Source organism: Scyliorhinus canicula, chromosome 10 (assembly GCF_902713615.1).
Source record: "Scyliorhinus canicula chromosome 10, sScyCan1.1, whole genome shotgun sequence".
Taxonomy (NCBI): Eukaryota; Metazoa; Chordata; class Chondrichthyes; order Carcharhiniformes; family Scyliorhinidae; genus Scyliorhinus; species Scyliorhinus canicula.
The window spans coordinates 90,863,118-90,876,305 of NC_052155.1; the positions used below are offsets into that span (position 1 = coordinate 90,863,118).

The 13,188-nt window shown below is 43.9% G+C and overlaps 1 protein-coding gene across 1 annotated transcript in view; it reads right to left on the reverse strand.

Annotated features, from left to right (window-relative positions):
- The window catches only part of st18 (ST18 C2H2C-type zinc finger transcription factor), a 458,310-nt gene that overhangs the window by 213,877 nt on the left and 231,245 nt on the right, over positions 1-13,188 (reverse strand). The window contains exons 3-4 of the mRNA XM_038809340.1: positions 4,873-4,979; positions 3,014-3,068 (exon numbers count right to left, since the gene is read on the reverse strand). Of these exons, the coding sequence (XP_038665268.1) occupies positions 3,014-3,068; positions 4,873-4,979 (162 nt within the window). The remainder of the gene's footprint in view (positions 1-3,013; positions 3,069-4,872; positions 4,980-13,188) is intronic.

Below are 13,188 nucleotides of genomic sequence, written 5' to 3' on the forward strand. Positions count from 1 at the left end.
ACACTCCGGCGCCAGTTCGGGTACACTGAGGGAGAATTCAGAATGCCCAAATGACCTAACAAGCACGTCTTTCGGGACTTGTGGGAGGAAACTCAAGCACCCGGAGGAAACCCACACAGTCACGGGGAGAGCGTGCAGACTCCACACAGACAGTGACCCAAGCGGGAATTGAACCTAGGACTCTGGCACTGTGAAGCAACAGTGCTAACCCTTGTGCTACCGTGCCCTGGATGTTCATCACAAATTCTGTCCCATCCAAGCACTCAATGAGCCCCAGTAAATTTAAAGGAAGTTAAAATCATCCACCACAACAATCTTGTTGTTTTTACATCTTTCCAAAATCTGTCTACATATATGCTCCTCTATCTCCCTCTAGCTGTTGGGAGGCTTAAAGTATACCCTCATTATTGTGACTGTGCCCTTCCTATTTTTTAGTTCTACCCATATTGCCTTGCAGCATCAGCCCTCTGAGGCCTCCTTCCTCACCCACCAATGGTTGGCCGTAAGTGTAGGAGCAACTCCTGATCAGTCACGCTTGATGTGGAATAGCACCCCTCAAGCTAGAAGCACCTGGCGACAGACGAGTGACTTGTTCCGGGAATCAAAGGCTGTGTAAACAGACACAAATCTGCCTTACTGCACCACTACATGCGGAAGGAGAATTGGAATTAGATAGGCTCCGTGCACCAGAAGATTGTAAGTCACCAAGGAATACATCAAAGCTCGATCACTGAGGAAGTAAGGGTGGCAATGTTTGTGGCAACATCATAGTCTTCCATTCTTCCTCAGATACATTGGTGGTTCCAGGAGATTGGAGGACACCCTGTTCAAGAAAGTATCGAAGGAACAACCCAGGAACTACAGGCCAGTCAGTTCAACCTCTATGGTGGGAAAGCTTTTAAAAATGATAATTTGGGACAAAATTAAGAGTCACTTGGACAAGTAATTAAGGGAAGCCAGCACAGATTTGTTATAGACAAATTGTGTTCAACTAACTTTGATTCGGGAGCAGTGAGGGATGATGAGGTTAATGGAGTTGATGTTGTGTGCATGGAAATGCAAAGGACATTTGCTAAAGTGCTGCATAATAAGCTTAACAGGAAATCTGAAGCTCATGGAATAGAAGAGATAGTGGCACCATGGATACAAAATTAGCTGAGCAACAGAAAATAATAGTGGTGAACGGTTTATTTTGAACTGTAGGTAATGGGATTCCCTAAGGCTCGATATTAGGACCACTGTTTTTCTTGTTGTGGGTGTGGAATCTTGTGAAGCTCCCAGGAGCAGGAAACATGGAAGGTGGGGACTTAATTAGGCTGGGGGGGAAATTGTCAGTTTCCCATCGGTGGGATAAAAGTTGGGTGTTAAATTGGCGCTGGACTGAGGGTGGATCATGTTTCCTGGTAAGTGATGGGAAGCTCATTTTAATATATTAGCATGTCATGTACGCGAATTAAAACACAAATGAGAAACATATGCATTCAGATTCACGACTGGTTAATGGTGGTGTGCAGCAGGTGAGACAGTCATCCTGGAGGTTTTGTATTGAGTAGGAGCTCCTCTCGTATGGTGAGTTTTGTTGAACTAGGGTTGGAGAGGCATTGATGAGTGAGAGTGTCTGGCATTGAAAGGGATAAGTATCGTTTTCCCCATCAGTCTAAAGTACTCATGACACAAGGGAGTGTCCTTAAAGACTGTGCTGATCAGATCTTTGCCTGACTTTTGTTTGCAGGATCAATTCAGTCAGACAAGGTGGAACAAGGTGCAGCCTGTGCTTCTGGTATCTCTGGTGCACTGCAGTGGAACTGGCAGAGGACTGTATAGGGCCAGTCACAGCAACAGTCAGAACAACAACAAGGTGCACCAGAAGAGGGTCAGACAATTCAGGATGCTGGCAACCAGGGATCAGTGTGACATTGAGTTACAATATGCAATCAAATATGCTGCAAGCATGTAACTAGCCGCAAGTGTCAGAGAGCCAATGTCAGAGATGCCTGAGGATGTTGCAAACTTCCATCATTCACCTATGTCTGCTTCTTCAGGATGAATTACGTCCTTGTGGATTGGGAGGCAATCCAATGTTGGTAGTTTGAAAAGTGACCACGCATTGAACTGCTATGCCTGTGGGTCTTTTCAGGGCTCCACTAGAGACATGTGTGGTGTTTGCCCGTCAGCCACTCACAAGTGCATCAGGGAGGTGACATGAGATATCCATAGAAACCTAGCTCATGGCACGTGTGTGGAACCCCCAAAGCCCAGGGAGGAGAGGCCCAATTCCCCCAAGCCTCAGTAAAGGACAACAGTAGAATAGATCATCAGACTGCTGAAGATGAGATTCCACTGGCTGGACAGCAGAGAGAGAGGTTGGGATTTTCTGACCCTTCGGCTCATGGGATCTTCCTGTCACACAAAAGGCGATCACCCACAACGATAATTTATTTTTAAACTCAGTGATGCAGTAATGAGTTCAGCTACTGCTGTTACCGGAAAACTCTAAATTCAGGAGACAGGTTAATCACTCACCTCACTCCATCAATTATTTTACTTTAGCTCCTGAATATTAAACCATTATCTGGTGTTCATCCCAGCAGGAGTACTACTTTACCTGTTGTAGCCATTGCCAGCAGTTTGAACATTATTGAAAAATTAAGTGGTCCAATCATCACCAAAACCTATTTATTTTAATATTGCGGTCAACATGCTAACAAATACATTTTGAATGGATAAAATTGTTTATAGCAAAGGTGGGCTTGTACGTACCTTGTACATACATTTTTAAAGATTATCAGGCTGTTATGTGACTCATTATTTTTATTTATTAAACTTAATAGTACTATATCTGGTACAATTACCGCACTACCTCACTTCTGTTCAATACATCTCTTCTGTTGAATGTCTCACAATGGGACAAGCCAATGTTAATTCAGTGCCAACCCATCAGGAGTTCTCCACAGGAACTGACCTCTTTCCTAAGTGTGGAGCAAAGTGATTTAAGACCTATTCAGCAACTCACCCCGAGATCCTTTGGAGCGTGTGCGCAGTCTCTTTTCCTCACTGTCTGCATCCATCTGTAACATGGTGAGAGATGTTAATGGTATCTATTGCCTATGATTTCTAGCACTCACCTTAGCATGGATTCATAACAAATAAAACAAAGATTTTTTTTTATCCGTAGTTTTGTACTGTTATGCACTAATTTTACCAAACTTCTCTGACTTATTGCTAGATGAAGATCATCTCTGGTTTTTGCATTCTCAAAAAGGAACTGAGTGAACAGGATGTGCTGTTACCTTAGTTAAATGGAAACATGACTCTTTTATCTAATGTTGTGTTGTGATTGAAAGCAGTGACCTGTATTAGATTTATAATAGGGGAGCAGGTGTGGCTATGATGGACCTTAATTTCCTTTAATAAACCTTTTGTGTGCTGCACTCAAATGGCAATACGATGCTCTCTGAGGCCCTATGCATAATAGGTTCATTACTTTTGATTACTATGGTCTATTGAGAGAAAGAACTCCCCAACACACTATATTATGTGCTGTTACACCAATATATATACCATTTATTCATTTTCTTTCAGTAGTTCATGTGCCACACTTACAGTGATTTTTAACAACTAGCCTTCATAAATTAAACTATCAAAGACACAACTGGTGTATTTTATAGCTGGTAGAATTAGCATCAATATGATTTTTTTTTTGCTGCATCTATCTCTTCCGTTATTTTAAATTTGATTTGGCAGTGTACAACAATAATAAATCTTTAATCTCCCACAACATTGTATTGTGGTAAATAGACGAAAAAATGAATTTATAATATCTGTTGCAAAGATAAATCAGGTTAGATTGACTCGACCAAGCTTTCTATTTCAGTCACTTTTCTGAGAGGGGAAATCACTCCTGTTCTAAATGAACGACGTCTCTGACACAGAAACACCCTCTGAACTAAACTAATTTCTGCAGCACATTGAAACTGTATAATTTGGATGCAGCCACTAAACGATAAAATTGTTTTGCAATATGCAGCAATAAAATGCATGATTTATGGGCTTTATTTTAAAAAATGTAATCTTGGCCAGCTGTAGTTATTAAAAAGTAGAAATATAGTGCAACATTATATCTGCCATCACCAAATGTATCCAAACAATCCTTGCTGCACCTTCCACTGCTTCTGCATTCTTCCTTGAACCATTCTGGCAGATTTCCTACCTACACCTGAGCTTGTGGTGTCTGATCAAAGCTTTTTATTTAAGTCTGATGTTCTTTGCGACAGACAAAAATTAGAATTTTGTACAAGCGACACTGGCAAATTTAAGGAAAGCATTTCTTATGCAGACAGCAATTATATAGAAAATCCAATAAAAACTCTAAAATGTAGGGTAAAAGAAGAATGGATGGATCTCATATATAATGCAATTAACTAGCGATGATGCCCTTGGTATGTCTAGCTATTTCAAATTAAGGGTAAGATATCTTGATTGTCTGATTATCAACTTTGCTCCTTAACATCAATACAGCAGGACTTCATAGCCTAGAAATGACTGATATTATTAGAGAAGTCTGTAACATTTACATATAATATTTTCCTGTCCAATATAAAGAGAAACAACCCTATTTATTTCTATCAGGTCTACACCTCTGAGCAGAAAGAGAATGAATGGCTACTGCCACTGTGTGTATCTTTGAAAATAGAAAGTGAATTGAACTGTAAATAAAACCAATTAGCGGCCGCTAAATTTGTCACACAGCAAATTGTAAAGTAACCCCAGTTAAAAGTAAAGCATTTACTTCTACGACCTAAGGGGTGTGAGTATCACTGCGCCAATGAGCACATTTACATGGAATTATTTAATGAAGCCACAAAGCCTCACCTTTGTCGGTTTGACGTGACAATTATCTGGTGCTTCACAGCGTCCAAGCTTTTCACTGTATCCACGTACCAATGTCTGCCTTAACAGGTAATCCTGAAATTCATTCTCTGTAAGATTAAAAACATTAACAATATACTCTTGTGTTTTGACAAGAAAAAAAAATGCAAAATAAAAAGGGCCTGAATGTTTGATCACAATTTTCTTTAAATGATAACCTGTCTGATTTTGGTCAGTTTTTTTTTAAATTGTTGGATCCATGTGATCACTTTGATCACACACAGAGCAGTACCAGTTACATTCATTGTCACCACCAATTCACTATTTTAAATCTAAGATGAGTATACTGAACAGCACTAGATCGTATTTCACCTAAAGTTCCTTGAACCTGTAAGTGTTGAAGTAAAACATTGCAAGATTAAGGCATAGCTGTCAATATCTATTTCTGTCATGACCAATCACCCAGCTTTCAAATACAGGACTTTAATTTATCCACATAAAAGGGGGCATTTTATTGAGGCCACAAGAATGGGAAAGATAGTGTGTGAGGCGACCCATTGTTGGATGCACAATGTCACTTTCTCGATGGTGGGTTGAGCTGCAGAGTCTTTTTTTTTTAATTTAGAGTACCCAATTATTTTTTTCCAATTAATGGGCAATTTAGCGTGGCCAATCCACCTAACCTGCACATCTTTTTGGGTTGTGGGGGCGAAACCCACGCAGACACGGGGAGAATGTGCAAACTCCACACGGACAGTGACCCAGAGCCAGGATTCGAACGCAGGTCCTCAGTGCCGTAGGCAGCAATGCTAACCACTGAGCCACTGTGCTGCCCCTGAGCTGCAGAGTCAACGGTGTGTTTGCGGTGTATTGAAAATTATGCTGGCTTGTGGCGGACGCATATTGGCAATATTCATGCATGCCATGAATACTCAGTAATTTGAAACAGTTTTCAATAAGTCCTACCTTTTGGGATAAAGTCAGGGCCATGTGAGAATCGCCTGGCTCTTCAACTGCAATCATTTAAAGGTGCGCATGTCGCCTTTGTGCAGATATGTGTAAGGTCAGCGCTTTTCCTTGTTAAGGGGTGCATAAGAATGGATTCTTGCATGAAAACTCGGGAATGGTAAGAGTGAATCAGTGGTGAAGAGGGTTTTTCAGTGGGGTCTACGATAGAGAGGACTGAAGTGGAAAGGGCCTTGTGTCCTGGATGTGGTGGGGTGGAGTGGGGAGGAATGGTGAGGACAGTCTGTCAAGGTAAGAACATGAGGGGTCTAAACAGTGGTGTGAAAAATGTCCATATACCTGTCCAGCTCAGGGTGTTGGCCTATGGAGCCCTTACTCAGGTCTCTGAGTTGATGTAAAATATTTCAGTTATCCCCACTGAGAGTGATTTCGGACTGTGCCCCTTACAGTGCATTGAAAGAAGGGCAGCAGGGAATGCACATCCAGCCACATCCCAAAGAGTACAACACTAGAGACTGATATGGATATTCAATACAGAGATTTCACAAAAGCACAAACTTTGTTTCTTCTCCAACAAAGGAAATTTCTCAAATTCCCTATAGCTATTAATGTGTGCCAACCACGAGATGTGCCAGTACACCTAGCTCTCTAACTAAGCTGCTTCAACAAATAACAATGATGCACACATGGATGAAGTGAAACCAATGTGATGTGAAATATGTACAAGTGAAATTTAATTTTGAGAAACACCCATGCCATATTTACGCTCTCAAGTTTTATATTAATGCCAATGTAGTTGGGTAGGAAAATTGTGGCCATTATGCAGAGCCCCTGTTTTACCAGGAGGCTCTTTAATAGGCCACCTAGAGATGCAGCATTGTCACCTAATGATGGGTTACATCAATGAAAAGCTCCCCAGCCATTAATTTGAATCTGTTTTGTATGCACACCACCGGCATTTAGAGTTTTAAGTAAAATTTGGGAAAAGTAAAAATCGTGACAACGCAAGTGACCATTTTTATTACATGGACAGTTGTTCACAGTAGTGTAAAAAGAGCTCTTTTATTCTCCACCTTTTACCACTGTTGCCTGGTGAAATGAGATGCAGAGTGTTCAGAAGGGAACCTGTGATCTTCAGAATTTTAATTTGGACCTGTGTACTAAAAGGCTTTATTTTCTTATAGTTTGATTTTCTCTCTTGTAAAGAACATTACTCCTGGGGCAGCACGGTGGCGAAGTAGTTAGCACTGCTGCCTCACAGCGTTGAGGTCCCAGGTTCCATCCCGGCTCTGGGTCACTGTCTGTGTGGATTTTTCTATTCTCCCCGTGTTTACGTGGGTTTCGCCCCATACCCAAAGATGTGCAGGGTAAGTAGATTGGCCACGCTAAATTGTCCCTTAATTGGAAAAAATTAATTGGGTACTCTAAATTTATTTTAAAAAAGAACATTACTCCAAATTGATTCAATAAAATTTTTATTTTTTTTACACTTTAATATATGGTAAGATTTTAATCTCAACAGAATCATGGGCTGGATTCAGGTTCTGGAGACTAAGTCCCCACGTCGGCGGGAAGACGGTGGCGTTACACGACAGAAAAATTGTCGTGAAACAGCCACCCATTCTCCGTTCCGGCGGGGGGATAGCAGGAAGGCAGCGTAGAGCACCCAGCTCTAGCTGCCAATATAGTCTGGAGAATTGCCGGGTCCGTGGCCATGTATGCGCATGGCGGCGGACTGGAGCAGCCGCGCCGTGTTTCATGGCGGATGACAGACCCGGCCAGCGAAATAGTCCGCCCCTTCAGCCGGCGCGCATGCCCCGGACCACCCTGCCACAGTGCCCCGAGCCCCGAATGTCCGTCCCTGCCCACGGACCGGCCCTCCCCCGACTGTGGCAGCACTGAACTGAGTCCGCAGCCACAACGCCAAGTTCCTGAGACCACACATGGGTGAGACCACACATGTCCCACGCCGTCGGGAACTCGGCCGGTCGGGGACGGAGCATCGGGGGGCAGGTCTCAGGCAATGACCTGAGGCTGTGGATACCTGGCGCAGTGTATGCACAGCTTTGGATGGCCGGAGTATCGTACAAGCGGTGCCGCCCCTGATTCTGTTATGAATTTGGATGCCCCGGCTTGTCACCGAACGCGATTTCGCCGTCGGCAACTGGAGAATCCAGCCCCATGTCTTTAATAACCGTAACAAGTGTAGCATTCAAAGCACACCTTTATCTCAATATAAAGGTGTTGTATGGTCCCACCTTACGTATGGTCCCACCATACGTAATCATCCATCTCACTGCTTTAGCAGCAGCTGTTGTAGAAAGGGGAGGCTACAGCAATGCAACACACAAATCCACTACACCACCAGTTGTTTTATCTAGTGCTTTGATCTAGTGTCTCATGATTACATTTCGATCTGTTAGCCTACAAATGACTCATACTTAAGATTTGCCTGCTATATAACAGATATGGGAGTTCAATGGTTATGCTATTGGGGGAGTAATTCAGAGGCCTGGATTGATAATCCAGTGAACATGAGTTCAAATCCTACTCTTCAAGAGTGTGAACTTGAATTTGATTAGAGAAACTGGAACTGTTCTCTTTAAGGCAAAGAAATTTAAGGGAGATTTAACAAAGGTATTCAAGATTATGAATGGTATTGTTCCATTGGCACATGGGGTGGTAATTCGAGGGCACAGGTTTAAGAAAATTGGCAAAATAACAAGAAAGGAAATTATTTTTCAAACAGCAAGTTGTTACGATGTGGAATACACTGGCTGAAAAAAGGGGGCCAAAGCAGATTCAATAGTAACTTTCAAAAGATAACCCAGATATATGCATGAAAAGAAAGAAAAATGCAGGTTTATTGAGAATTTGCAGGTCAGTATAACTAAATGTACAGTCCTATCGCATCGATGCAATAAATGCACTCCTGTGCTGTTTGATTCTCTGGCAATCCTTTATCTGTTATTTTAAATAACTTTATGCCTAGTAAAACAACTAGGAATGCAAGGCGGTGGTGGTGTAGTGGTAATGTAGCTGGGTTGGTATTCCAAAGGCACAGGCCAATAACATGGGGACGTGGGTTCAAATCCCACCATGGCAACTAGTGAAAAAAAGTTACCAGTAGAATGGCACTAAGCCGTGATGCTCATTTAAAAGCCAGTGTAGATATGATGGGCCTCTTCCAGCATTGTCACAATTCTGACATATAAACGATGTTTAGAATTGGTCACAATACTGTAGCTGAGGCCTAACCAGTGATTCATAAATGTTCACCAGAAATTTCTTGTTGCTTTAACCTGCACCTGTATTAATAAAGTGAAGGATTGTTAGTCTGTTTCAAGAACCTTATTAATCTGAATCAATACAGTCCAGCAAAATGCTAAGGAGTATAATGCCATTTTAGGACCCCCCAAGTGAATTAGTCCTAAAGTAGTCATTTTTTAAAATGTCATGTTCAGACATAAAGGCTTCCCAGCATAGGAGATATCCCAGCACTAAACCGCCCTACATCCACCTATTAATAATGAGATATGGACAGCACGGTGGCGTAGTGGTTAGCATTGCTGCCACACGGCGCTGAGGTCCCAGGCTCGATCCGGGCTCTGGGTCACTGTCCGTGTGGAGTTTGCACGTTCTACCCATGTTTGTGTGGGTTTCGCCCTCACAACCCAAAGGTATGCAGGGAAGGTGGATTGGCCACACTAAATTGCCTCTTAATTGGAAAAAATGAATTGGGTATTCTAAAAATATATATTTTTTAAATAATGAGATATAATTCACATGTGTCACCTGATCAGAATTATAGGTCTGAGCAAAATGTGCCCAAATCATTTGGATTTGAGGAGTAGCTTTAAGGGGTAAAACTCTGTTTTATTACTAATGCTACTTACTGGTGGCACTGGAAAAATAATATTCAGCCTCCAAACAGTTCTCGTATTGTTCACCTTTAGTTCAATGTTTCAATTACAAATGTGACAAAGCCAAACATTCTGAATAAAATATAAGAACACAAAGCAGCATCAACCTGCTGAACATGGCATCACTTGTTGGATCGCAAAAATGTAAGGAAAAAACAAAACAAGAAAGGATGAATATCAATGGAATTTTTCTTGGAAAGCTAAAGACAAATTTGAAAAATTGTTTCCGACATGGCCTGCTGTTTGCACTTATCCCAGGGTAAGTTATTTATTCTCATAAATAGGCATTAACATCAATACACCCCGACTCAGCCACAGCTTTTAGCTACTCAAATCGCCAAATGTTAATGAGTCAATCTACATAAAATCCAACGCATTTCCACATTGAATCTATGGAACACTGGAGAAGAGCCAAGGAGGACAATGTTGCTGAATCTATGGAGCACTGGAGAAGAGCCAAAGAGGATGATGCTGCGCAAATACCTTGGGCATCATTTAACGTCCACATTAGAAAATAGAAGCAGGAGGAGGCCATTCGGAGATCCATTTAGCCCCAAGAGTCGGTTAAATCGCAGGAGAGGCTAAAATTAGGATCCGCGCCGGACGCGAGCTGGTTGTTGATCGAACCAGCCTGCTCCCGTTGGCGGGTTCCATATCCCGCCCAGATGTGGTGAGATACCAATTGAAACCACTCCACCTGAGGGGTCTCCTATCCCCCGTGCACTGGGGCAGCACTTCCAGTGTCCCTGGGCTACATTCTCTTTTAGAAGCCATCTGCATCTCATTAGCGCCATGGAAGCCCAATCTAACGGCCTTCTGGGAACTAACCGGCTCCCCAGCGAGAGGTCGTGCAGGTGCCATTTTAAATGAAATTAAATAAAAATCGCTTATTGTCACAAGTAGGCTTCAAATGAAGTTACTGTGAAAAGCCCCTAGTCGCCACATCCGGCGCCTGTTCGGGGAGGCTGGTATGGGAATTGAACCGTGCTGCTGGCCTGCCTTGGTCTGCTTTCAAAGCCAGCTTTTTAACCCTGTGCTAAACCAGCCCCATTTAGAATTCCTATTTAAAACGGGATGTTAGCAATGGCTGCTGAGGGGAGCTGAGGAGGTGAGTAGCTACTTCCAAACCCCAGCATGCAGCCCTGGGGCACTGGAAGTGCTGCCCCAGTGCTCAGGGGATGGGGGACCCCTCAGGTGGAGTGGGCCTGGGTGGGGGGTTGGGAACCATATATCAGATGTGGGGGGTGAGGGGCTCGCCATCTGCACGTGTCTACAGACCGTTATCCAGTACTGTGCGTACCATAAACTAAGGCAACTACACATGCAGCCTATATGTCCTACCAAACATTTGCAGGATAGAGCCCTGTTAATGGTCACAATGAAGGCAACTTTAACTCCCTTTGGCTGTGGGCAGCCTCTGGCTACATAGCTGAAGGCTATTGGTATTGATGAATTGGCCTTGTTAGTTGTGAGAGCTCTTCACAGCTGCAGGTTGTGTTTGCTGCTTGCTAATGCATATGGCTGCAAATGCCTGGAGACTGCTGTTTCCTTCCATTTCTGTAGCTGGGACAATTTTTTCTAAGGTGCCTGGATCCTGGAACATCTGGCTCAGGGGGATATATGAGACCAGAAAGCAATCTGGTTAGAAGCAAGAAGATGCTGAGGGACCTGGTGCGCGCCATTAATCCAAATGGGCCACCTGATGGTGCCGTTGACAAAATGTTTTCGCAGATTGCTGATGCTTTTGTTGGTGTGGTGAGTGCTGCATGTAACTGGCACGTCACCGCGGGTCAAAACACGCTGGAAGTCAAGAATGTTCAACTGTAATTTGAGTGCCAGTGGAACATGTGGATGCCAGGATTAGGTTCTGGTGAGATTGGACCTGCACAGCTGCGGCTCCTGGACAAAGAATGGCTTTGCTACATGGAACAAGTCTCACATTAATGGACAGATCATTTAGACAACAAAGTTCTGGACACGATAACACATTTACAGGATTATTCTCCGTTTCTGTTCCATTTGTTGTGAAAATGAGCTGTTATAGCTTTTATTGGTACCAATATGGAGCAGTGACATTTCCTTATTGTTTAATAGTTAGTGTGATATGTGGAATGTTACGTAGTTGACTTTGAAATCTTTCTTACTGTTGACCATTTAATAGATAAAATATTCTCAAGTGCATTCTTATGGGTACACGTGTTATGTCTCAAACGAGCGTTATAGCCTATCATTTCAATCAACATGTGAGGCCTGGACACTTGGCCTGAACACTGGAGGTGTCAACACCACATAGGCCACAACCAACAATCAAACACTCTAGAGCTGGGCTTCAGCACTGGGTATGTCCCCGCAACCAGAGGGTGAGTGTGTGGATCAGGGGAGGGCATCTCAGCACGGTCAGGGGCCCAGGGTCTAGCGGCTCCTGCTGCGGCCGGGGGATGAGTGTGCAGAGCGGGGTCCTTCAGAGCAACATGGGCCAGTGGATGGCACTCTGAGAGAAAGCGGAACACAAAAAGGTGGGGGAGGCCCAGGGTATGAGGGACCCGGGCCGGAAGCCCTAATTGATTGTCAGTCTCTCTCCTCCAATTAATTACGATGTGGCGATGTCAGCGTTGGACTGGAAGTCTTACAACAGCAGGTTAATGTCCAACAGGTTTATTTGGAAACACTAGCTTTCGGAGCGCAGCACCTTCATTCGGTGAGTGATGAAGCCAAGATGGATGGTGTTGTTGACCCCGCAGCGGCAGCTCTCATGGTGCTGGTGCCAGCCCAGGCGGCCAGATGCCAAAGAAAGCAGCAGTATCAATGCAGGCTGGATGCGGCCCCATATGCAGGGGGCCCCCACCCACTCTGCAGATCCGACTGCCCTGCAGGCCAAGGTGTACAGGCATTGTTGGTCATCCAAGATGAAGACAGCATGTGCTGCAGGAGGCTCCATCTCAACAAGTAACAGTACAGCGCCTGTGCCATGTCCTTGCAGACTTGGCACCCCGTGGGGGAGGAGGACACCCGTTCCCGGTGGCCTTGAAGGTCACCGCAGCATTGAACATTTACTCAATGGTTCATTCGAGGGCTCGAGCAGGGACTTTTGCGGCATTTCCCAAGCCACAACCCACAAGTGCATCCGTGAAATCATGATGTCCTGTATGCCTGGGCAGCTGACTATATTAACTTTGAGCTGGGAGCAGCACGGTGGCGCATTAGTTAGCACTGCTGCCTCACGGCGCCGAGGTCCCAGGTTTGATCCCAGCTCTGGGTTATTTTCCGTGTGGAGTTTTCACATTCTCTCCGTGTTTGCTTGAGTTTCACCCCACACTCCAAAAATGTGCAGGGTCGGTGGATTGGCCACGCTAAGTTGCCCCTGAATTGGAAAAAATGAATTGGTACTCTAAATTTATTTTAAAGAACTTTGAGCTGGAGAAAGCCCATG